This window comes from Bombina bombina, chromosome 3, assembly GCF_027579735.1.
Source record: "Bombina bombina isolate aBomBom1 chromosome 3, aBomBom1.pri, whole genome shotgun sequence".
Taxonomy (NCBI): domain Eukaryota; kingdom Metazoa; phylum Chordata; class Amphibia; order Anura; family Bombinatoridae; genus Bombina; species Bombina bombina.
Window position 1 is genome coordinate 761,185,811 of NC_069501.1, and position 27,263 is coordinate 761,213,073.

The 27,263-nt window shown below is 37.5% G+C and overlaps 1 protein-coding gene across 1 annotated transcript in view; it reads right to left on the minus strand.

The window, feature by feature from the left end:
* LIMS1 (LIM zinc finger domain containing 1) overlaps positions 1 to 25,030 on the minus strand; it is a 254,505-nt gene extending 229,475 nt beyond the window's left edge. Inside the window, exon 1 of the mRNA XM_053707621.1 lies at positions 24,880 to 25,030. Within this exon, the coding sequence (XP_053563596.1) occupies positions 24,880 to 24,908 (29 nt within the window). The 5' untranslated portion in view covers positions 24,909 to 25,030. The remainder of the gene's footprint in view (positions 1 to 24,879) is intronic.
* Positions 25,031 to 27,263: the final 2,233 nt, after the last annotated feature.

Genomic DNA, 27,263 nt, shown 5'->3' on the forward strand with positions numbered 1-27,263 from the left:
TTTAGCACTGTCTCTGCGAAGGCTAATTAAATACAGAGCTCACATAGCTATACCAGTGGTTTGAGCTTGTGTTTGATTTACTGCCTAAGAGTATTAAAATATATGACTTTATTTAGAATTTTATTTATATTACTTTTGTCTTATGCTGTTTTTTTAAGCCCCGTCCCTGCTCCTGCCCACCACATTTCAAATTTTTGCTGGGGGGGGTAGTCTGTCCCTCTTTTGAATTTTGAAATGTTGGGAGGTATGTATAAGACTTCTATTAGCAAAAAATGCTTACAGTAAAAATGATAACTGTTTTTCTACGGCATACCCACATATTCTATAAGGACCCGAGCAACAATATTCAAGCTCAGAGAGCTGAGAATGGTGTGTAATGCACCTGTGAAGATGTCATTTGTGTCATACAAGCCACTGCTGACTCTGAGAAGGTGTAGTGTTTGACAACTGGTGCCGTCACAGGAACTAACCTAAACTTGCTCCCTTCCCTGCTGATATGGCTATATATGTTGTCCGATATGCTGCACAAAATGTCTCTGTAGGGGTCATTTTTTTATTCCAAGGCCAGCATTATAAAAACGTCACCAGGTGCCAATCTGAGATATTGATTAGCATATACAAATTGATAGCTTGTAAAATCAGGTAGTCTCCACTGATTAAAATTCTTACTAATATGCTGTAAATAAAAATAAAAACTCAGTTTTCCTCTTCACTGTATGATGGGGTTTTAATGAGACAGGACTGTGTAAAGCTGGCTCATCCAAACTACTGTCCCCCAAAGAATTTTATCTGGTCTTCCATTTTTTTAAAAATGTGTCTGATGAAGGGAGACTTTGATCTTTTAATGTCAATAGTCCTCTTCAGCAAATGTGCAACAATGGAAATTTAGTAAAAAAGCATATGATTGTGGCTCCTCATGTTAAAGGTCTGGACTGGAAACCACGGTATAAGGTATGATTGGTTTGTATAACACCAGTACACCACAGTAAAACCAAATATAAAGGGGTTGATTTAGCAAAGGCTTCGCGCCAGCCTTTCGCCCCTCTACGACTGCAGGTTCTCACAAGATCGCTGCTTCCCTGACCTCTTCGCCACCTGTAAGGTGGCGAATTTCAATCTCCCCGGTCTCATCCGACCGGAAGATTGACAGTCCCTGCCAGTGCGTGATTGGATGTACGTGGGCAGCATTGCACAAGAGCACAAAATTGCATTCTTGTGCAATGCTGAATTCTGTCAGCAGAATTCAGCCCGCCAGAGGCAAGCTGCGAGAGACAGGCGCGCATATGTACGCCCCTGTCCGATGCAGCTTGATACATTGACCCCAATGTGTCAATGAAACCTTTTCCCCAAAAAAATAGTGCAAGTAATTTCTGCATTTAAAGGACCAGTAACTACAGTAGAACTGCATAAGCAACAGATGCATGACAAAAAGACAATGCAATAGAACTTAGACTGGACTTCAAAAGTGTAGATTTTTTTCTGTTAAATTTGAAAGTTGTCTATTTCCAATCCCCCTGTACCATGTAACAGCCAATCACAAATGCATATATGTATATTTTGTGAATTCATGAACATGCTCAGTAGGAGCTGGTGACTCAAAAAGTGTAAATATAAAAAGACTGTGCACATTTTGATAATGGAAGTAAAATCTGATTCATGATAGTTTAATTTTGACCTGAGTGTCCCTTTAAATTAGAAGTTAAACTTGCAATGTACCACAATCAGAATAATGGCTGGGACAATAGGGTGCCTGGATGCATTATATACAGCATACTTTGTCTGGAAATTATTATTATTTTTTTTATGCAAGGACTTAATGGGACATTGTACTAAAACATTTCCGTCCCTTGAATGTGTTCCCAATGGTCCATTTCACCTACTGGAGTGTATTTAATTGTTTGCAAACAGCTACTTTACCTTTATCTGTTATTTAAAATAGCTAATTTTGCCTGTTGTATGTCCACCTACACTGAAAATATCAGTAACACGTTTTCTCTTTAGAAAAGATATGTAAATAGGAGACAATAGTACTGATTAATTGCCAAGGGGGGTATGAGGAAGAGATAGATTTGTATGTGAAGTTTGTGTTTAGTCAAAACCCCAGCCATCATTAGCATTTCAATACCTAACAAATACTTGCAGACTCAGCCCCTTGTTATGGGCATATCCTAGGTAATGGTTTTAATGGAAAAAAAAACGTATTTCAAATACATAAATAAATGTGAAGGAACAATTTCCCATCCATTTAATACTCAGCAGTAATAGGTAATTTGGAAAACATTCACGGGAAAAAAATATATTATAATACAAAGTCACTACAATAGCTTTATGGCACAGAGGATCCAAAGCTCTTCTCTTTGAGGGCCCTCAATTTTAGAAATGCAGATTTTAGCTTGAATACTGTCTATCTGCCTATACATGGTTCTGAATGTAAAAAAGAAACACATGGATTGCAAAATAACCCTCAAAAAAAGCCCCCAGAGGTTTTGCATGATTTCTCTCTATACTGGTAGGTTTTCGATCATCAGACCCTATGGCTGGATAGTGTTGGTGCTGTGCTGGGGAGTGAATTTCTTTTGAAGAATAGACCCATTTTCTAAATCTGTTTTTATTAGACAGTGAACAACATGTCCTGAATTAAAAGGACAGTCAAGTCTAAAAAAAAAAAAAAAAAAAAACTTTCATGTTTCAAATAGGGCATGTCATTTTAAACAACTTTCCAATTTACTTTTATCACCTATTTTACTTTGTTCTCTTGGTATTCTTAGTTGAAAGCTAAACATAGGAGGTTCATATGCTAATTTCTAAGCCCTTGAAGGCCGCCTCTTATCACATGCTTTTTTATTTGCTTTTCACAACAGGGGAGAGCTAGTTCATGTAAACCATATAGATAACATTGTGATCACGCTTGTGGCAGACACTGCACTAATTGGCTAAAATGAAAGTCAATAGATAATAAATAAAATGTCATGTGATCAGGAGGCTGTCAGAAGATGCTTAGATACAAGTTAATCACAGAGGTAAAAAGTATATTAATATAACTGTGTTGGTTATGCAAAACTGGGGAATGGGTAATAAAAGGGATTATCTATCTTTTAAAACAACAAAAATTCTGGCGTTGGCTGTCCCTTTAAGAATTTTCCAGTAACATATTCTTCATGTTAGTTTCAAAACCATATAAACTAACCTATCCATTCAGATTTTATTTTATTTTTTATCTTAGTGGTCCTTCATATGCATGTTTTTTGTTTGTTTAATAACCCATTAACTAATTTAAGTGATGAAAAAAATCTAAGTCCATTTGATGATTTTGTCTATAAGTTTACCTAGAACATTATCTAGCCTTTAGCTTCCCTAGTGTTGGTTCTCTACAAAGCTTGTAGCATTATAAGCGCTGCATGAGAACTACTGCCAGGTGTTTTATTCACACAACAAAAATAAAAACATTAATACTAAATATGTATGTACTTCAAGAACCAGAGGGGAAACATATACACATACATACATATACATACATATACATATATATATATACATATATATATATATATATATATATATATATATATATATATATATATATATATATATATATATATATATATATATATATATATAAAAAAAAATTTTAAATAAATGTAAAAATGCCTCCCACATACATTATATAATGTATGCAAGTAAAATGTTTTTAAATACTTTAGAGATATATTAAACCCAGAATTTAATTCACCATAAAATGTTAGTGTAAATTTAAAAGAAAAATATATACATTTGAATTGCACTTTCATTATTTATTTTGCCTGCTTTCACTGTATTTTTATCTGTATTTTAAATCTGTAATTTAATCTGTCCACTTCCCCCAGAGACACTGGAGGGAATTTTGTGAAATTGAGATAGCAAAATAAATAACAATTAGGAGGCTTTTTAAGGAGTGTTTCCATGGCCTGCAGAACAATACATATTTTTCTAAAAAAAATTACAGATGCAAATGTTTATAATATTATTTTCCATCCATATAATTTGTAATGAAGTGAATATTTGCATGCATAGTTAATAAATGGCATTTATGCGCCTTTACGTTTAGCCATATGCACAAACAATATTTTAAAGTTTAAAGGTTGAAAAAGTACATTCTTTAATTCATTACCGCATGTAATTTTAAGACTAATCATCCCTACACTACTGTAAGGGGTTAAACAGTTTCTGCTTGGGACCAGTGGTGTTCCATAGGTCCTGAGCAGCACTTCTACTGTGTGTTTAACACCCATTTTTGGTTCAGCACCTGGGTAGCTCTACCCAGGATGCTAAACCAAAAAAGGGCCGGCTCTTAAGCTTGCATTCCTACTTTTTCAAATAAAGATACATAGAGAACAAAGAAAAATTGATAATAGGAGTAAATTAGAAAGTTGCTTAAAATTGCATGCTCTATCTGAATCAAGAAATTAAAAAAATTGGGTTTACTATCCCTTTAACTCATAACTGACGTAAAACGAAAATCATAATACTTATAAACTGTTTAATTATGTGTGATAAACAATGCTTTGCATTGTACTTTCAATAATTATTTTGCCATTTTATTTCTGTATTTTACCTCTGAAAAGTGTGTGTGCGCGCGCGGGGGGGGGGGGGGTTCTGGGGTGGGCGGGGGGGTTACACTTCCCACATGGATGCTGGAATATATAATGCAAACTTCAGAACATTAACTCTGCAACACTATACAAACTGATGGCTTGATAGTGAGGGCCATAGAAAAAAAGATAAAAAACAGTAGCACTGGAGTAAAACTTTCTTCTTTATTAAAACACACAAAATACAACATGGAATGAAGTTACAAAGACAAGTAACCCCTCTGAATGTCATAAAACAGTTGAGGCGTTTTGGTTAAAGCCGTTTTCACAGCAGCTATGAATACGGCTCTAGCCGAAACGCGTCAGCTGGTTTATGACACTCAGAGGGGTTACTTGTCTTTGTAACTTCATTCCATGATGTATCGTGTGTTTTAATATATGGTTTAATAAAGAAAAGAAGTTTCACTCCAGTGCTCCTCTTTTTTTCTATGAACATTAGCCTGGCTCAGAGTGAGCATGGAGTTTTTAAACTTTTTCCCCGTTACAAGTAGAAGGTGCCGAGTGATGTCAGACCCCGGCGATGACCACGTGTTCCCAGAGAAAGCGGAAAAGAGATTTGACTGTCAGACAAATTCTGGCCAGTAGTCTTCTTATACCAGCATCAAGTGGAAGGATCCCAGAACTAAGATTCACAGATTTAAGGAATGAGGTAGTAAAGGAACAGTAAACACCATAAGCAGCAAAGGTTAATGAGGAGCAGGTTACAGAGCTGAGTAGGGATCAGAAGTAAGCAAACAGTTCTATGCCCCTAAGAAACACAAAAATAAAAGTAATTGCTCACCAGGTGGTGCACGGTTCGATGAGAACAGGCAGCTCAATTTTCTGAGAATCCAAGGGTTAAGCAAAGGAACGGTCACAAGGCAATACAGGGTTCAGTAACAGCAAGAAGCCCAATCCTTATAAGTACCAAAAAGGTTAAGCAGGAGAATGGTCAATAGGCAATACAGAATTCAGTAACAAGCAGGCAGCCCACAAAAGCAACAGCAAATAGAGCACCCAGGAGTACACAGATGCAAACCTATACTAGGGCACTTACAGACTGAAGGGGCGCGATCCGATATAGATCGCAGTTTGCGGCGCAAGCGAGGGAACCGGCGTCGCCCGCAGTTTCAGCTCGCAACTCGAGCTATCCCATATAGGTCGCCGTCAGATGCTAACGTGCCGTAAGTCTGACAAACCAGCGATGTCCAGAAATCTGCGCAAGTACAAATTTCTGGCGTCGCCAGTGACTTGCGGCACGTTAGAAACTGCCGGCGCCTATAAAACCTGACTAAAGTCTAAAACACCCGCACTGTCTAACACGCCTCCCTAACATAGCCCGCACTGTCTAACACGCCTCCCTAACATAGCCCGCACTGTCTAACCCTCTATCCGCTATCCCCCCTCACTATCCTAACAATAAAAAAGCTATTAACCCCTAAACCGCCGCTCCCGTACCCCGCCGCAACCTAATAAAGCTATTAACCCCTAAACCGCCGCTCCCGTACCCCGCCGCCAGCTATATTATATCTATAACCCCCTAAAGTGAGCCCCTAACACCGCCGCCATCTATATTAAAATTATTAACCCCTAATGTAAGCCCCTTACACCGCCGCCATCTCTATTAAAATTATTAACCCCTAATTTAATCTACCTACCCCGCCGCCAGCTATATTATCTATATTAACCCTAAGTATATTATAGTTAATATAGGTATTACATTATATATATTAACTATATTAACCCTAATTATATTAGGGTTAATATAGTTACTATAGTATTTATATTAACTATATTAACTCTATCTAACCCTAACACCCCTAACTAAATTTATATTAAATTAATCTAATTCATTTATAAACTAAAATATTCCTATTTAAATCTAAATACTTACCTATAAAACAAACCCTAAGATAGCTACAATATAATTAATAATTACATTGTAGCTATGTTAGGGTTAATATTTATTTTACAGGTAAATTGTTAATTATTTTAACTAGGTATAATAGATATTAAATAGTTATTAACTATTTAATATCTACCTAGTTAAAATAATTACCCAATTACCTGTAAAATAAATCCTAACCTAAGTTACAAATACACCTACACTATCAATAAATTTAATAAACTACAAACATCTATCTAAAAATACAATTAAATTAACTAAACTAAATTACAAAAAAAAAAACACTAAATTACAAAAAATAAAAAAAGATTACAAGATATTTAAGCTAATTACACCTATTCTAAGCCCCCTAATAAAATAATAAACCCCCAAAATAAAAAAAATTCCCTGCCCTATTCTAAATTAAACAAATTTCAAAGCTCTTTACCTTACCAGCCCTTAAAAGGGCCTTTTGTGGGGCATGCCCCAAAGAATTCAGCTCTTTTGCATACAACAAATACAATCCCCCCCCATTACAACCCACCACCCACATACCCCTATTCTAAAACCACCCAAACCCCCCTTAAAAAAGCCTAACACTACCCCCCTGAAGATCTCCCTACCTTGTCTTCACCACACCGGGCCGAACTCCTGATCCGATCCGGGCGATGTCTTCCTCCAAGCGGCAAAGAAGAATTCTTCCTCCGGCGATGTCTTCCTCCAAGCGGCAAAGAAGAATTCTTCCTCCGGCGACGTCTTCCTCCAAGCGGCAGCAAAGTCTTCATTCTTCCGGCGGCATCTTCAATCTTCTTTCTTCGCTCCGCCGCCGCGGAGCATCCATCCTGGCCGACTGCTGTACTTGGAATGAGGTACCTTTAAATGACGTCATCCAAGATGGCGTCCGCCGAATTCCGATTGGCTGATAGGATTCTATCAGCCAATCGGAATTAAGTTAGAAAAATCTGATTGGCTGATTGAATCAGCCAATCAGATTCAAGTTCAATCCGATTGGCTGATCCGAACAGCCAATCAGATTGAGCTCGCATTCTATTGGCTGTTCCGATCAGCCAATAGAATGCGAGCTCAATCTGATTGGCTGTTCAGATCAGCCAATCGGATTGAACTTGAATCTGATTGGCTGATTCAATCAGCCAATCAGATTTTTCTAACTTAATTCCGATTGGCTGATAGAATCCTATCAGCCAATCGGAATTCGGCGGACGCCATCTTGGATGACGTCATTTAAAAGGTACCTCATTCCAAGTACAGCAGTCGGCCAGGATGGATGCTCCGCGGCGGCGGAGCGAAGAAAGAAGATTGAAGATGCCGCCGGAAGAATGAAGACTTTGCTGCCGCTTGGAGGAAGACGTCGCCGGAGGAAGAATTCTTCTTTGCCGCTTGGAGGAAGAATTCTTCTTTGCCGCTTGGAGGAAGACATCGCCCGGATCGGATCAGGAGTTCGGCCCGGTGTGGTGAAGACAAGGTAGGGAGATCTTCAGGGGGGTAGTGTTAGGCTTTTTTAAGGGGGGTTTGGGTGGTTTTAGAATAGGGGTATGTGGGTGGTGGGTTGTAATGGGGGGGGGATTGTATTTGTTGTATGCAAAAGAGCTGAATTCTTTGGGGCATGCCCCACAAAAGGCCCTTTTAAGGGCTTTGAAATTTGTTTAATTTAGAATAGGGCAGGGGATTTTTTTTATTTTGGGGGTTTATTATTTTATTAGGGGGCTTAGAATAGGTGTAATTAGCTTAAATATCTTGTAATCTTTTTTTTATTTTTTGTAATTTAGTGTTTGTTTTTTTTTGTAATTTAGTTTAGTTAATTTAATTGTATTTTTAGATAGATGTTTGTAGTTTATTAAATTTATTGATAGTGTAGGTGTATTTATAACTTAAGTTAGGATTTATTTTACAGGTAATTGGGTAATTATTTTAACTAGGTAGATATTAAATAGTTAATAACTATTTAATATCTATTATACCTAGTTAAAATAATTAACAATTTACCTGTAAAATAAATATTAACCCTAACATAGCTACAATGTAATTATTAATTATATTGTAGCTATCTTAGGGTTTATTTTATAGGTAAGTATTTAGATTTAAATAGGAATATTTTAGTTTATAAATGAATTAGATTAATTTAATATAAATTTAGTTAGGGTTAGATAGAGTTAATATAGTTAATATAAATACTATAGTAACTATATTAACTATATTAACCCTAATTTAATTAGGGTTAATATAGTTAATATATATATAATGTAATACCTATATTAACTATAATATACTTAGGGTTAATATAGATAATATAGCTGGCGGCGGGGAAGGTAGATTAAATTAGGGGTTAATCATTTTAATAGAGATGGCGGCGGTGTAAGGGGCTTACATTAGGGGTTAATAATATTAATATAGCTGGCGACGGTATAGGGGGATTAGATTAGGGGTTAATAACTTTATTAGGGATTTCGGGGGGGGGGGAATCGCAGTTGACAGGTAGATAGACATTGCGCATGCGTTAGGTGTTAGGTTTTATTTAGCAGATCGCGGTTGACAGGGAGATAGACATTGCGCATGCGTTAGGTGTTAGGTTTATTTTCTAGTTAGTTTAGGGAGTTACGGGGCTCCAATAGTCAGCGTAAGGCTTCTTACGGCTGCTTTTTGTGGCGAGGTGAAAATGGAGTAAGTTTTCTCCATTTTCGCCACGTAAGTCCTTACGCTGCATATTGGATACCAAACTGCGCTGGTTTGGTATACCTGCCTATGGCCCAAAAAACTACGGGCGACGGCAGAAATATACGCGCGTAACTTCTAGGTTACGCCGTATATAGGATACCAAATCAGCGTAAATATTGGCGTCGCCGGCTTTTGCGGGCGACGATTTATATCGGATCGACCCCAAGGAGTTTACCTTAAATAGGGGCAGACTCACCCCCAGGTGGAGGCACAGGTGTACAGGACATGAACAGAGATCACGATGCGCTGTGATTATTTTACCACTGTGCGCCGCACAACAACCAGATGTGGTCATGGCAACGGCCGGGAGGAGCGGCGGTGTGACAATGGAGAGACGGAAGGAGGACCACACCAGTTTGTCTTAAGGAAAGAGGACACGGCGAAGTGTGAACCGAGGAGGGGCATCTATCTGGGGTGAGTGCTATGTGCAGAAGTGCTTGATGACAGAATTAATTGCATTATTATGCACCATTAGCCCTGAGGACTGGACAAACTAGAGAGCAGCATGAATGGAGTAAGTCACTTATAGAGAAATGAGTCCAGAACAATCATATATATGTTGGATAATTGTATTTCACTATTAAGCATTGCATTACAAAAGATCTGTATTCAAAATAAATGTTTAAAATTTTCATTTTGTTAGCAAAATTTGTATTGTTTTGCAGTAAGACATTTTTTGTTTTGCTATGGCCAATAAGAAACAGATATAAATGAGCTACCTCACTGGTCAAGGAGTAGAAAAGTTCCAAATTGGGAAACAAGATAACCTTACAATTCAAAGCACATATGCATAGTAGTGCATACAAATAAAGACATTTTTCTTACTGAGTAAATAGTCCTTATAATTACAATTATTCATACCTAAAAAAATTAGTTTTATATCCCATGTAAAGGGACAGTAAAGTCAAAATTATACTTTCATGATTCAGATAGAGAATGCAATTTTAAAAACCCTGTCCAATTTACGTCTAGTATCAAACTGACTGTTCTCTTGGTATGCTTTGTGTGAAGAGCATGCATGTGTCCTGAGCATTATTTGGCAGCAGTCTGCCATAATATTTGTAACAATGTTATACATTGTCACAAACATTGTTGCCTTATAGAGCTTAACATTATCTAAATTTTGGTTAATGATTAGTTAATGCTTTTTCTACAAAATTCACTAAAGTCTATGGCAATTTTTGTTCCAAAAGCATTTGATAAACTGACATAAATTGGTACCAAGAGAATAAAGTAAATTTGATAATAGAAGTGTCATGAAGACCTCATGATTTTATGTTGTGAGTGGCTAACTTTTTCTCTGTGTTTTATTTTGTTTTTCCAGACAAGTATTTCACTGTGTCTATCCTTAAAGGGACACTGAACCCAAAAATATTGTTTTGTAATTCAAAAAGAGCATGCAATTTTAAGCAACTTTCTAATTTAATCCTATTATCAATTTTTCTTTGTTCTCTTGCTATCTTTATTTGAAAAAAAAGGCATCTATGCTTTTTTTGGGTTCAGTACTCTGGACAGCAATTTTTTATTGGTGGATGAATTTATCCACCAATCAGCAAGGACAACCCAGATTGTTCACCAAAAATGCGCCGGCATCTAATCTTACATTTTAAATAAAGATACCAAGAGAATGAAGAAAATTTGATAATAGAAGTAAATTAGAAAGTTGCTTAAAATGTCATGCTCTATCTGAATCATGAAAGAAAAATTTTGGGTACAGTGTCCCTTTAAAATATTTACCACAGAAGGTCTGTTTTTTAAGTTTCACTAGCGAAAACTTTTACATACATCCAGAGGCCCGGTGCCTCAAGTCAGTAAGATGTCAGCATAGAGTGACAGAAAACAGTGTCCTTATCAAGGTACAAACCTGAGGTCTAGCAGAGGTGTCACTCTTAAAAACTATGTTATAATCCCTTTAAATGTTACAGGGTGACCAAATGACAGACATGTAATGTTTGGTGTCAAAATAATCTTCATGTCACAATAGGATTGCTTATAAGGGTATGAGTAATATATATATATTAACATACACACACATATACAAATATATATATATATATATATATATATATATATATATATATATATATATATATATATATATATATGCAAATGTATGTATGTATGTATATACAGTATCTCACAAAAGTGAGTATACCCCTCACATTTTTGTAAATATTTTATTATATCTTTTCATGTGACAACACTGAAGAAATGACACTTTGTTACAATGTTAAGTAGTGAGTGTACAGCCTGTATAACAGTGTAAATTTGCTGTCCCCTCAAAATAACTCAACACACAGCCATTAATGTCTAAACGGTTGGCAACAAAAGTGAGTACACCCCTATGTGGAAATGTCCAAATTGGGCCCAAAGTGTCAATATTTTGTGTGGCCACCATTATTTTCCAGCACTGCCTTAAAGGGACACTGAAGCCAAATTTTTTCTTTCGTGATTCAGATAGAGCATGCAACTTTCTAATTTACTCCTATTATCAAATTTTCTTCATTCTCTTAGTATCTTAATTTGAAATGCAAGAATGTAAGTTTAGATGACGGCCCATTTCTGGTGAACAACCTGGGTTGTTCTTGCTGATTGGTGGATAAATTCATCCACCAATAAAAACGTGCCGCCCAGAGGTCTGAACTAATAAAAAAGCTAGGATGCCTTCTTTTTCAAATAAAGGTAGCAAAAACGAAGAAAAAATGATAATAGGAGCAAATTAGAAAGTTGCTTAAAATCACATGCTCTATCTGAATCACAAAACAAAAAATTTGGGTTCAGTGTCCCTTTAACCCTCTTAGGGCATGGAGTTCATCAGAGCTTGACAGGTTGCCACTGGTGTCCTCTTCCACTCCTCCATGACGACATCATGGAGCTGGTTGACCTTGCTCTCCCCCACCTTCCGTTTGAGGATGCCCACAGATTCTCAATAGGGTTTAGGTCTGGAGATATGCTTGGCTAGTACATCACCTTTACCCTCTGCTTCTTTAGCAAGGCAGTGGTCATCTTGGAGGAGTGTTTGGGGTCGTTATCATGTTGGAATACTGCCCTGCGGCCCAGCCTCTGAAAGGTGGGGATCATGCTCTGCTTCAGTATGTCACAGTACATGTTGGCATTCATGGTTCCCTCAATGAACTGTAGCTCCCCAGTGCTGGTAGCACTCATGCAGGCCCAGACCATGACACACCCACCACCATGCTTGACTGTAGGCAAGACACACTTGTCTTTGTTCTCTTCACCTGGTTGCCACCACAAACGCTTGACACCATCTGAACCAAATAAGTTTATCTTGGTCTCATCAGACCACAGGACATGGTTCCAGTAATCCATGTACTTAGTCTGCTTGTCTTCAGCAAACTGTTTGCGGGCTTTCTTGTGCATCATCTTTAGAAGAGGCTTCCTTCTGGGATGACAGCCATGCAGACCAATTTGATGCAGTGTGTGGTGTATTGTCTGAGCACTGACAGGCTGACCCCCACCCCTTCAACGTCTGCAGCAATGCTGGCAGCACTTATATGTCTATTTCCCAAAGACAACCTCTGGCTATGACGCTGAGCATGTGCACTCAACTTCTTTGGTCGACCATGGCGAGACCTATTCTGAGTGTAACCTGTCCTGTGAAACCGCTGTATGGTCTTGCCCACCATGCTGCAACTCAGTTTCAGGGTCTTGGCAATCTTTTTATAGCCTAGGCCATCTTTGTGTAGAGCAACAAATTTTTTTTTCAGATCCTCAGAGAGTTCTTTGCCATAAGGTACCATGTTGAACTTCCAGTGTGAGAGCGATAACACCAAATTTAATACACCTGCTCCCCATTCACACCTGAGACATTCTAACACTAACGAGTCACATGACACCGGGGAGGGAAAATGGCAAATTGGGCCCAATTTAGACATTTCCACTTAGGGGTGTACTCACTTTTGTTGCCAATGGTTTAGACACTAATGGCTGTATGTTGAGTTATTTTGAGGGGACAGCAAATTTACACTGTTATACAGGCTGTAAACTCACTACTTTACATTGTAGCAAAGTTTAATTTCTTCAGTGTTGTCAGATGAAAAGATATAATAAAATATTTACATAAATGTGAGGGGTGTACTCACTTTTGTGAGATACTGTATATACATACATACATACATTTGTGTTTATGGTCTGCCATAAAAGCGAGGTGGCTACCTTCCTTGCCCACTCTGGAAGGTGCCTGTTGAGGAACCTGACCGCAGGAAAAAATAAAATGTATTTAATTGTAATTTCAGCAAAAACATAATTTATATAAGAGCTAACTTGATAAATTAATTTCTTTCATAGTGGCATGAGTCCATGAGCTAGTGACGTATGGGATATACATTCCTACCAGGAGGGGGCAAAGTTTCCCAAACCTCAAAATGCCTATAAATACACCTCCCACCACACACATACATCAGTTTTAATGTATAGCCAAGTAGTGAGGTGTAATAAGGAGTAAAAAAAGCATACAAAAAAGAGGAACTGGAAAAAATAATGTGCTTTTATACAAAAAAAAAAATCATAACCACAAAAAAAAAAAAAAAAAAAGGGTGGGTCTCATGGACTCTTGCCACTATGAAAGAAATGAATTTATCAGGCAAGTTCTTACATAAATTATGTTGTTTTCTTTCATGTAAGTGGCAAGAGCTAGTGATGTATTGTATATAAATACCCAAGATGTGGAAATCCAGAGTCACTAGAGAGGGAGGGATAAAAATAAAAACAGCTATTTCCGTTGAAAGAATTAAATCCAAATAATAATTAAGTTAAGTTTTCTTGAATTTTAAAAAACTCAAATTATATGCAAAGGAATCAACCAGACAGCTGCCTGAAGAACGTTTCTACCAAAGACTGCTTCTGAGGAAACAAATACATCAAAATGGTAACATTTTGTAAATGTATGCAAAGAAGACCAAGTTGCTGATTTGCAAATCTGATCAACTGAAGCTTTATTCTTGAAAGCCCAAGCAGTGGCAACTGACGCTTTATTCTTGAAAGCCCAAGCAGTGGCAACTGACCTCGTAGAATAAGCTGTAATTCTTTGAGGCGGAGACTGCCCCGCCTCAGTTTTAACCAAGATGCCAAAGAAATGACAGAGGCTTTCTGACCTTTCCTGGAACCAGAGAAAATAACGAATAAACTAGAAGTCTTTCTGAAATGCTTGGTAGCCTCAACATAGTATTTCAAAGCTCTTACCACATCCAAAGAATGTAGAAATCTCTCAAGAGAGTTCTTAGGATTAGGACACAAAGAAAGAACAACAATCTACCTACTAATGTTATTAGAATTCACAACCTTAGGTAAAAATGTAAACAAAGTCCGTAAAACTGCTTTATCTTGATGGAATATCATATAAGGAGACTCATAAGAGAGAGCCGACAACTCAGAAACTCTTCTAGCAGAAAAGATAGCCAAAAGAAATAACACTTTCCAAGAAAGTAGTTTAATATCCAAAGAATGCATAGGCTTAAAAAGGAGCCTGCAAAATCTTTAAAACCAAATTAAGACTCCAAGGCGGAGAAATAGACTTAACAGATTTGATGCAAACCAAAGCCTGAACAAAACAGTAAATATCAGGAAGTTTAGCAATCTTTCTATGAAATAAAACAGAAATAGCAGAGATTTGTCCTTTCAAAGTGTTTGCAGACAAACCCTTATCCAAACCATCCTGAAGAAACTGTAAAATCCGAGGAATTCTAAAAGAATGCCAAGAAAAATTATGAGAGGAGCACCAAGAAATATAGGTTTTCCAAACCCGATAATAAATCTTTCTTAAAACAGACTTACAAGCCTGTAGCATGGTGTTAATCACTGAGTCAGAGAAACCTCTATGACTAAGAACTAAGCGTTCAATTTCCATACCTTCAAATTTAGAGATTTGAGATCCTGATGGAAAAATGGCCCTTGAGACAGAAGGTCTGGCCTTAAAGAAAGTGGCCAAAACTGGCAACTGGACAAGATCCACATACCAGAACCTGTGAGGCCATGCTGGTGCTATCAGAAACACATAAGATTGTTTCATAATGATCTTGGAGATCACCCTTGGAAGAAGAACTAGAGGTGGAAAAATGTAAGCAGGTTGGTAAAACCAAGGAACTCCTAAAGCATCCACCATCTCTGCCTGAGGTTCCTTGGATCTGGAAAGATATCTGGGAAGTTTCTTGTTCAAACGAGAGGCCATCAAATCTTTTTCTGGAAGACCCCACATTTGTACAATCTGAAGAAACACATCAGGATGGAGAGACCACTCCCCCGGATGCAAAGTCTGACGACTGAGATAATCCGCTTCCCTATTGTCTACTCCTGGAATATGAATCGCAGAAATTAGACAAGAGTTGGACACCGCCCAAAAAAGTATCAGAGATACTTCTTTCATTGCTAAAGAGCTGCGAGTCCCTCCCTGATGATTATATGCCACTGTTGTGATATGGTCTGTCTGAAAATGAAAAGTTATCTCTTTAACAGAGGCCTATCCTAAAGAGCTCTGAAGATAGCACAGAGTTCTAAAATATTGATTGGTAACCTCACCTATTGAGTTTTCCAAACCCCTTGTGCAGTCAGAGACCCCCAGACAGCTCCCCAACCAGTAAGACTTGCGTCTGTTGAGATCACAGTCCAGGAAGGACAAAGAAAAGAGGCCCCTTGAACAATCCGATGATGGTCCAACCACCATGACAGAGAGTGTTGAATGTTGGGATTTAAGTATATCAGTTGTGATACCCGAGTATAATCCCTGAACTATTGATTCAGCTTGCAAAGCTGCAGAGGTCTCATATGAAAATGAGCAAAGGGAATCACATCCGATGCTGCAGTCATAAGACTGAAAACTTCCATGCACATACCCACTGAAGGGAACGATCGAGACTGAAGGTTTAGACAAGCTAATACCGATTTCATTCGTCTCTTGTATCTCAAAAAACAAAGCCACGGACACTGAATCTATCTGGAATCCTAAAAAGGTGACCTTTGTCTAAGAAATCAAGAAACTCTTTTGTAAATTGATCCTCCAACCATGCCTTTGAAGAAACGACAATAGTTGTTTAATGTGAGATTCTGCTAAATGAAAAGATTGAGCTAGTACCAAGATATCATCCAAATAAGGAAACACTGCAATACCCTGCTCTCTGATTACAGATAGAAGGGCACCAAGAACCTTTGAAAAGATTCTTGGAGCTGTTGCTAGGCCAAATGGAAGAGCAACAAACTGGTAATGTTCGTCTAGAAAAGAGAATCTCAGAAACTGATAATGGTCTGGATGAATTGGAATATGAAGATAAGCATCCTGCAAGTCTATTGTAGACATATAATGTCCTTGTTAGACAAAAAGGCAGAATAGTCTTTATAGTCACCATCTTGAAAGTTGGTACTCTTACATAACGATTCAAAATTTTCAGATCCAGAATTGGTCTGAATAAATTTTCCTTCTTTGGGACAATGAATAGGTTTGAATAAAACCCCAAACCTTGTTCCTGAAAAGGAACCGGCTTGATTACCCCTGAAGACTCCAGGTCTGGAAGACACTTCAGGAAAGCCTGAGCTTTTACTGGATTTGCTGGTATGCGTGATTACAGAGAGTAGGGCACCTAGAACCTTTGAAAAGATTCTTGGAGCTGTTGCTAGGCCAAATGGAAGAGCAACAAATTGGTAATGCTTGTCTAGAAAAAGAGAATCTCAGGAACTGATAATGTTCTAGATGAATCGGAATATGAAGGTATGCATCCTGCAAGTCTATTGTGGACATAAAATGCCCTTGCTGAACAAAAGGCAGAGTAGTCCTTACAGTCACCATCTTGAAAGTTGGGACTGTTACAAAATGATTTAGAAGTTTCAGATCCAGAACTGGTATGACAGAATTCTCTTTCTTTGGGACAATGAATAGATTCGAATAGAACCCCAAACCCTGTTCGTTTAGAGGAACAATCACCCCTGAAAGCTATAGCTCTGAAACACACTTCAGAAAAGCCTGAGCCTTCACAGGATTTGTTGGAACATGAGAAAGAAAGAATCTTCTCATGGGAGGTCTAATTCTGAAACCTATTTGATACCCTTGAGATACAATATTCTGAATCCACTGCATCTGAACGGAACCTGACAAAATTTCCTGAAATAATTTCAATCTTCCCCCACCAGTTGAACTGGATTGAGGGCAGCACGTTCATGCAGTCTTGGGTGCTGGATTTGGTTTCTTATAAGGCTTAGTTTTATTCCAATATTAAGATGGTCTCCAATTGGAACCAGAGGCCTTAGGGGAAGGAGTCGTTTTTATTTCTTTCATCAGAATAAGGAACAAAAGACGATTAGGAGCCTTAAATTTACCTTTAGACTTTTTATCTTGAAGTAATAAAAAAAACAACAACAAACCCCCCCCCCCCCCCCCGAGTAATAGTGGAAATAATAGAATCCAATTGAGAAGCAAATAGATTCTTACCCTGGAAAGACAAAGATAATAATCTAGATTTAGACACCATGTCAGCATTCCAAGATTTAAGCCATAAAGCTCTTCTGGCTAAAATAGCTAAAGACATAGATTTAACATCTTAAACAGAGGACATTTCAGTATGCCATCGGTCAATACAAAGTTCATCAGAAATATGAGAAGTTTTAAAAGACCTTTTACGTTTATTTGAAGGCGAAATAGCAGACATAGCCTTATCTATAGCTGCAGCAATATAATTTTTTACATCTGCAGGAATATTAGGAAGGAACAACAGCCAATGTTTTAGTACTAATAGAAACATTATCCGCATGCAAAAGCTTATCATGACAGATGCCACATAAATGAGCTGAAGAAATAACAGTTAATTTACAACAGACACACTTAGCTTTAGTAGAACTGTGTTCAGGCAGCTTGGTTTCTACAGCAACATCAGAGGCAGGATCAGACTGAGACATCTTGCAAAATGTAAAAAGAAATAAACAACATTTAAACAAAATATCCAATTTCCTCATATAGCAGTTTCAGGAATGGGAAAAAATGCTTATTCTAAAGTAAAATGCAAAAAAATAAGCATTAAAGCTCTTGATAATATGAAGAGAACCAGAAGCAATAACGGAAGAGGGGTAATATACAAAAACTTTTGGCGTCAAGTATGACGCAAAGGGAAGTTGAAAAAAAAGTATTGGTGCTAAAACTAACATCAGGAAATGAAGCAACTCTCGTCATAACAAGCGCGACTTCACGCCAAAACAACTTACGTCAACAAAGATGCAGGAAATGATGAAACTTGCATCACCATAGACGCAAGTCAACGCAAAAAAAAATAACGCACCAAGAATGACGCCGTAAAGAATCCACTGCATCTGAACGGAACCTGACAAAATTTCCTGAAATAATTTCAATCTTCCCCCACCAGTTGAACTGGATTGAGGGCAGCACGTTCATGCAGTCTTGGGTGCTGGATTTGGTTTCTTATAAGGCTTAGTTTTATTCCAATATTAAGATGGTCTCCAATTGGAACCAGAGGCCTTAGGGGAAGGAGTCGTTTTTATTTCTTTCATCAGAATAAGGAACAAAAGACGATTAGGAGCCTTAAATTTACCTTTAGACTTTTTATCTTGAAGTAATAAAAAAAACAACAACAAAAAACTCCCCCCCCCCCCCGAGTAATAGTGGAAATAATAGAATCCAATTGAGAAGCAAATAGATTCTTACCCTGGAAAGACAAAGATAATAATCTAGATTTAGACACCATGTCAGCATTCCAAGATTTAAGCCATAAAGCTCTTCTGGCTAAAATAGCTAAAGACATAGATTTAACATCTTAAACAGAGGACATTTCAGTATGCCATCGGTCAATACAAAGTTCATCAGAAATATGAGAAGTTTTAAAAGACCTTTTACGTTTATTTGAAGGCGAAATAGCAGACATAGCCTTATCTATAGCTGCAGCAATATAATTTTTTACATCTGCAGGAATATTAGGAAGGAACAACAGCCAATGTTTTAGTACTAATAGAAACATTATCCGCATGCAAAAGCTTATCATGACAGATGCCACATAAATGAGCTGAAGAAATAACAGTTAATTTACAACAGACACACTTAGCTTTAGTAGAACTGTGTTCAGGCAGCTTGGTTTCTACAGCAACATCAGAGGCAGGATCAGACTGAGACATCTTGCAAAATGTAAAAAGAAATAAACAACATTTAAACAAAATATCCAATTTCCTCATATAGCAGTTTCAGGAATGGGAAAAAATGCTTATTCTAAAGTAAAATGCAAAAAAATAAGCATTAAAGCTCTTGATAATATGAAGAGAACCAGAAGCAATAACGGAAGAGGGGTAATATACAAAAACTTTTGGCGTCAAGTATGACGCAAAGGGAAGTTGAAAAAAAAGTATTGGTGCTAAAACTAACATCAGGAAATGAAGCAACTCTCGTCATAACAAGCGCGACTTCACGCCAAAACAACTTACGTCAACAAAGATGCAGGAAATTATGAAACTTGCATCACCATAGACGCAAGTCAACGCAAAAAAAAATAACGCACCAAGAATGACGCCGTAAAGAACGGCATTTTGCGTCCTTGCGAGCCTAGTTTGCAAGCGAAAATTTTGGAAAAATAAAGTAAAATTTGAAAAGACTAGAACCCCAGGTAAAAAAAATAATCTTCCCAATATAAATTCCATACTGAAACTGATGGACTGCAGAAAAAGGTATATATATATATACCTGACTCTTGGCAAATATAAGTAAATACATATATTTAAAACTTTATAACATAAAGTGCCAAACATAGCTGAGAGTGTCTTAAAAAAATTATACATACTTACCGGAAGACACCCATCCAGACAGCCAAACCAGTACTGAAAAACAATCAGCAGAGGTAATGGTATAAGACTATAACGTCGATCTGAAAAGGGAGGTAGGAGATGAATCCCTGCGACCGATTACAGAGAGCCCTTGAAAGGATTTCCCATGGGTGAAACCACTAAATCAACAGGCAATACTCCCTTCACATCCCTCTGACAAATACTGTACTCTGAGAGGAATTGGGCTTCAGAATGCTTAGAAGCGCCTATCACAGATTAAATCAAGCACAACTTACTTCACCACCTCCATAGGAGGCAAAGTTTGTAAAACTGAGATATGTGTATGGTGGGAGGTATATTTATAGGCATTTTGAGGTTTGAGAAACTTTGCTCCCTCCTGGTAGGAATGTATATCCCATACGTCACTAACTCATGGACTCTTGCCACTTAAATGAAAGAAATACTATTGTCATTCTACATGGGAGGATGTGGGCAACAGCGTCTTTGACCATATTTCTGCCATCTCCCTGGAACAGAGGCTATTCTGATAAAGTTATAGGTTCTGCAATATTTCTCCTTTTTATTTTAAAAAATATTTGTGCTTTGTGTAATTGTATTCAACATATTTTTTATACATATACAAAAAGCACTGACTTTTTTGTTCATAATAAATGCTCCTTTTTTATGTTTTGCCTTGTCTAATATTTGAGCTAATTTACCGAGGAGACTTGTAATAACAGTATTGTGTTTTTTAGATTGATTTTTGCCAAATTGTGTTTTGGAATTTTTAATGTTAGTCTGAGTTTTTGCTTAGGATTTCCCATATAATAATATTAAAGGGAAACTCAGAATCAAATGAAAGAAAGAAATGACCCCATTTTCACCTCATGGCTGAGATATAATCAATTAGTACACTACATAACACATCTTAAATGCAAAGACCAATTGGCCAGGGACCCCACTCCATATGAACGACTATGTATCGCAAATAGTCCTCAGAGGCGACTGATATCCCTCATCTACAAATTACTACTGACTAGTCCTGACACCCACCTCCTACGTACATAGCGTCATGGCATAGGGAGCTTGGCACGAGGAGTGGTTCTGGGCATTCTCCTTAGTTAGGAGATCATCAGTATCGGCTACTGTACAGGAGATCCACCTAAAATTACAATGCAGATGGTATCACACCCCGAGTACACTATCGACCCCTGCTACTAATAATGCTCACAGGAGCAAAGCGATTGATCCCCAAAAAGTGGAAATCGCCTGATGCCCCCACATCAGGCGACTGGCAATCTTCTGTGTCCGACCTTCTTGCACTAGAAAAGCTACACTTTCTTAAGATAGGCCAAATTGCAACCTATGAAACGATATTGGAGAAATTGAACAGTTCCCTAGTATAAATGAGTTAAACCTATACGGAGAGTATGACCTAACAGTGTAGCCCCTCCCACAAACTTAATTTTTTTTTTTCTGTTCTTCTTTTTCCTCGCTCTCACTCCCTTTCTCCTCTCTTCTCCCCCCCCTCTTTCTCCCTATGTGCCGCTCTTCTATGTTCTTCCCCCTCCTTCTCTCCCTGCCCTGCCTTTGCTCTTACTACTAAAAGCTACCCACTTTGCGTGCTGGGTTAGAGAATAGGAAATGTTTTGTCTAACCAGGATCTCGTTATATGTTATTATCAGTTATATTTGTTTGAAAAATGCTTGACAAAAATCAAGCTATTGTAGGGCCGTCATTGCTGACTAAATTTGAACCTTGTATTCATGTTTGTAACAGACGTCTTGCATGACGTACCTAACTTATGTATTGTTGTTTATTATTGGATAATAAAGCTTGTTTATAATAATAAAAAAAATAATAATATTAAAGGGAGATTAAACCGAAAATTTCAAAAACTTTCCAATTTAGTTCTATTATCAAATTTGCTTTATTCTCTTGATATAATTTGTTGGAAATCATAACTAAATAGGCCCAGTAACTGCTGATTGAGTAGCTGCACATAAGTGCCTCATGTGATTGGCTCACCCATGTGCACTGCTATTTCTTCAACAAAGAATACCTAAAGAATGAAGCAATTTAAATAATAGAAGTAAATGGGAAAGTTGTTTAAAATTGGATTCTCCATCTGAATCATGAAAAAAAATGTTTAGGTTTCATGTCCCTTTAAGGTGGTGGCAGCAGAAATAGTTTAGTGTGTGTTGGAGTTTGGGCATTTTTCTGGGTCTAGTACAGACAAGAGAATGTTTGTTAACCCTTGCACCCGCTAAACTAATTCACAGGCTAGACTGGAATGGCTAGACTGTGACAAACTGGTTAAGGTGGAAAGGGTTGATTAACCTTGTAACAAACTGTTGACTTGCAGGGTTTGTCACAAGAAGTAACTTGAAAAGTTGTTTACAGTTGCAGAATAGATAGAATATCGGTTTCATCCCAAATGGCATAAAAATGTGGCACAGCAAATTTCTAATTTGCAAATCTTTCTGACTTCAGTGTAGTATTCTTTCAGTAAACTCTTTGCTACGTGTGTTCTTCCGTAAGCAGCTGGGTTAGGCTACACAGAGGACACAGTGGAGGGATCAGTTTGACCTTACTCACAGCCTATTAAGCCATTTGCTGCAACCATATGTTTTTACAGTTATTTTCCTCAATTCCCAGGAGTGTAACAATGCACATTGCACAACACAGTAAGAATCACTGACATTCCACACTTCCATTGTATCTTCCTGTCAGGACAATTTTTATACCTTGTATGGAAAACATATTCTCTGCAACAATAAAGTGAAACATTAAAAGAAAAAAAAAAACCTGTGTTATTAACTTGGAAGAAGATCATTAAACACTACTCTATTCAGGATATTTTTTTTTCTTGGAATTATAGCAACTTTATTTTAATATGTCTAAGCTGATTAATGCATCAACACAATAGTTATAGTGAATGGAAAAAGCTTCATTATATCCTTAAAAGAATTATAATATAATATAATGGTGATTTTCCTGTTTATATTGTGTGTGGTATTTGACCTATTCCTTGTTCAAACAATTCTGGATCTCTCACAGGCATAAAATAAGTCCTCTTGTAAGGTGTGACTTGCATACTCCAAAAAAAAATGCTAAATGTCTAGCAGAAAACTACTGACCACTGAGGATGCGCTGAACACATTGCAACGTACAGGATAACAATGTAATAGGTTGTATGCAGGTATAGTTGCCATCTTCCAATATGAGTTCTTAAAGTTTTTAAAAGGAAACACAAATGTATCTTGTGTATGACCCCAGCAACCTCTAGGGACATGGACACTGGCAATATTTTAGAGGAGAATTTTCACTGTGACCGAGTTAAAAAAATGACCCCTTTTATAGTTACATTTATATTGTTATATACAAAGAAATATTTTAGAAGGGGGGTAGGATAGCAGATTGTAGTATGTAGTCTATTACAGCTGTAAATTTTTTTAACCAAATGCATCTAGTGATGGATATCTGTCACTATCACACAGCAAAGTTTACAAATAAAATCATTTGCAAGGTCTAATGTGTATATTTTGCTCCATATATAAAAAAGGTGTATTTTCAAAATGTATCATATTTTATTTCCACATCAGGCTTGTATAGAGATCCTTGCCCCGCCCTACTAAGACTTGGAGTTGCACCTATCAGCCAGTGAGCAGTGAATATGTTGCTATGAAACATGCATTTTCTGTTACTTTCAATGTGTAAATGTTCTTTGCCTCTTAATTTAAAGATATTTATACATAATTACAGTTTTTATTGCACATATACCCAATGGAAATGTGAGTGTACAATGGTCCTGTCCGTTTGATAGAAAATAAACTAGATAAAGAATAAATGCATAATACACTTTGCAATTTATTATATGAACAAATGTTACTATAATTATTTCTGTATATCAAATGTTGACAACTGTTAGTAGTGGCCGGAACACACATGAACTGTGTGCACATGTTAGCTGTCAAGCATGGCTAACTATATATAGGTTTCAGAGCACACCAATTTATATGGAAATTAGCATCCAGTCACAATATTGGAGAAACATACATTCTTGATATTATCTTGCCAAAAGTATCATTTTAGGCTCTGAGTGGTGGCAACATGGCCACAACCAGTTCACACAAGTGAAAACACTGGCAATGTGGGGACCTATACAATAACAGATGCCAGTTTGTGCCCAAAGCACCATCTTCCCAAGGACAGAATCATGGTAGGCTGGAGGTGGTAAAAGTATCCCCTAAACCCTTTTTCTGTAAAAGTATTTAAACTTGCATGATCATAAATATCATGATTTATGTACTTTGTAAAGTTCTGCAAAATACATTGGCATTTTTCTAAAAAAAAAAAAAAGTTGATACAGGCCTCCTGCAGCCAGAACTAGGGCTCAGTCTGATGCAAACCAGATGCTGTTAGCAAATGAATCAGAGAACGTTGTCTCACAGTAAGCTTTGCTTATGTGTGAAGAGGATGTAAGCAAACTGTGCAGTACAGTGAAATTCTACAGATGGTGAACTAAGCCCTAAAGTCTTATAGGTCTAGAAGTCGGGGTTTTTAAATTAAAAACAAAAACATAATTCACAAAAACTTAAACGTAAAACACAAACGAAACAAAAGAAAAACTTTATTGCACATTCTTCTGTGCCCAGCCATGTGGACTACTCTAATGAGATCACTAAATCACAAGAGATGGGTAAAACCGTAATAGCGATGATGTGCTTGGGTACAACCCCTTGCATATGCAAAAAAATACTGTGACCCCATAGGCTGCCAGACTTATTTATTTAAAAAACAAAAACTACACGCCGATTAACAGACCTGAGTGTCAGACAATTAGTTTATCTACGTAAATACTGTTATAAAAGCAGCGTTATACATTCCTACCTGTTTGTCATCCCCACGACTCCCAGCATTTGAGTCGTATTCCGGGGTCCTGAACTAGTAGAGGTGATAGTACTGAAGATTTCACAGCCAGCAGGAAGGAGGCAGAAGCGGGACGGGCAGAGTCCGGGAACGCGCAACTCCCCTCCCAGAATCAGCCCACGCCTGGTGTAATATCAGATTGTGTATCCCTAGTAAATCCTGTATCGCTCTCCAGCAGTCACCTCCAGATCCCTCCTCTGCTTCTCTCACGGCCTTTCTACTATTTGTTCACTTAAGGTGGAATGGAATAATAAAGCTCTTGCTTAGTTAGCAACAAAACTGGAAGAACAAACATCTGCTTTAATAAACAAAAAAGTGACCTGACCCCTTTGTGACCCACCAGACCATTTTATAATTTTCTTACCCTTAAGGACCAGGGCTATTTTTAAATTTCTGCAGTGTTTGTGTTTAGCTGTAATTTTCCTCTTACTCATTTACTGTACCCACACATATTATATACCGTTTTTCTTGCCATTAAATGGACTTTGTAAATATACCATTATTTTCATCATATAATTTACTATAACATTTTTTTTATAAAATATGATGAAAAAATTGAAAAAAACACACTTTTTCTAACTTTAACCCCAAAATCTGTTACACATCTACAACCACCAAAAAACACCCATGACAAATAGTTTCTAAATTCTGTCCTGAGTTTAGAAATACCCAATGTTTACATCTTCTTTGCTTTTTTTTTGCAAGTTTTAGGGCAATAAGTACAAATAGTACTTTGCTATTTACAAACCATTTTTTTTTTCCAAAATAAGAGAAAGTTACATTGTAACATTGATATATGTCAGGAATCCCTGAATAACCCTTCACATGTATATATTTTGTTTTAATAGAAAACCCAATGTATTGATCTAGGCCTATTTTTGTATATTTCATGCCACCATTTCACTCCCAAATGCGAACAAATAAAAAAAAAACGTTAACTTTTTCACTAACTTTAGCTTTCTCACTGAAATGATTTACAAACAGCTTGTGAAATTATGGCACAAATGGTTGTAAATGCTTCTCTGGTATCCCCTTTGTTCAGAAATAGCAGACATATATGGCTTTGGCGTTGCTTTTTGGTAATTAGAAGGCCGCTGCGCACCACACTTGTATTATGTCCAGCAGTGAAGGGATTAATTAGGGAGCTTGTAGGGAGTTTGTAGGGTTAATTTTAGCTTTAGTGTAGTGTAGTGTAGAAGACAACCCAAAAGTATTGATCTAGGCCCATTTTGGTATATTTCATGCCACCATTTCACCACTAAATGCGATCAAATAAAAAAAATCGTTCACTTTTTCACTAACTTTTTCACAAACTTTAGGTTTCTCACTGAAATTACTTACAAACAGCTTGTGCAATTATGGCACAAATGGTTGTAAATGCTTCTCTGGGATCCCCTTTGTTCAGAAATAGCAGACATATATGGCGTTGGCATTGCTTTTTGGTAACTAAAAGGCTGCTAAATGCTGCTGCGCACCACACTTGCATTATGCCCAGCAGTTAAGGGGTTAATTAGGTAGTTTGCAGGGTTAATTTTAGCTTTAGTGTAGAGATCAGCCTCCCACCTGACACATCGCACTCCCTGATCCCCCTCAAACAGCTCTCTTCCCCCCTCACCTCACAATTGCCAGTATAAAAATAAAGGTTTTTTTTTTTTAAAGATTTTTTAAGATTTTTTTTTTAATATTTTATCTTAAGTGTAGGATCCCCCATTACCCCCCAACCTCCCTGATCGACCCCCAAACAGCTCTCTAAGCCTCCCCCCTTGACCTATTGGCCGCCATCTTAGGCACTGGCTGTACCCAGTTTACTACAAAATGTGCCCTTTTTTTGTTATAAAAAAAAACAAACATTTTCTGTAGTGTAGCTGCCCCCCTTAATACCCCACCCACCTCCCAGATCCTTTTTCCAACATTTTTCCCCCTCCCTCTCCCTCCTTTGACTTTTTCAGTTACTGTACGCGCGCTCCAGCGATGGGCCGCCCACCTATGGCTCCCACCGACCTTCGATCGGCACCATCGCTGGCCGATGCAGAGAGGGCCACAGAGTGGCTCTCTCTGCATTGGATGCTTAAAAAATGTTATTGCAGGATGCCTTAATATCGAGGCATCACTGCAATATCATGAAAGCGTCTGGAAGCAATCACAATCGCTTCCAGTGCTTAAAAACACTGAGGACGTGCAGGGTACATCCTTGGTCATTAAGTGGCATTTTTTTTAGGATGTACCCTGCACGTTCTTGGTCATTAAGGGGTTAAAGGGACATGCAACTTTTTTTTTTTCGTTGTACAGAAACATGATTTTAAACAACTTTCCAATTTACTTCTTTTTTCTTTTCTTTATTATTT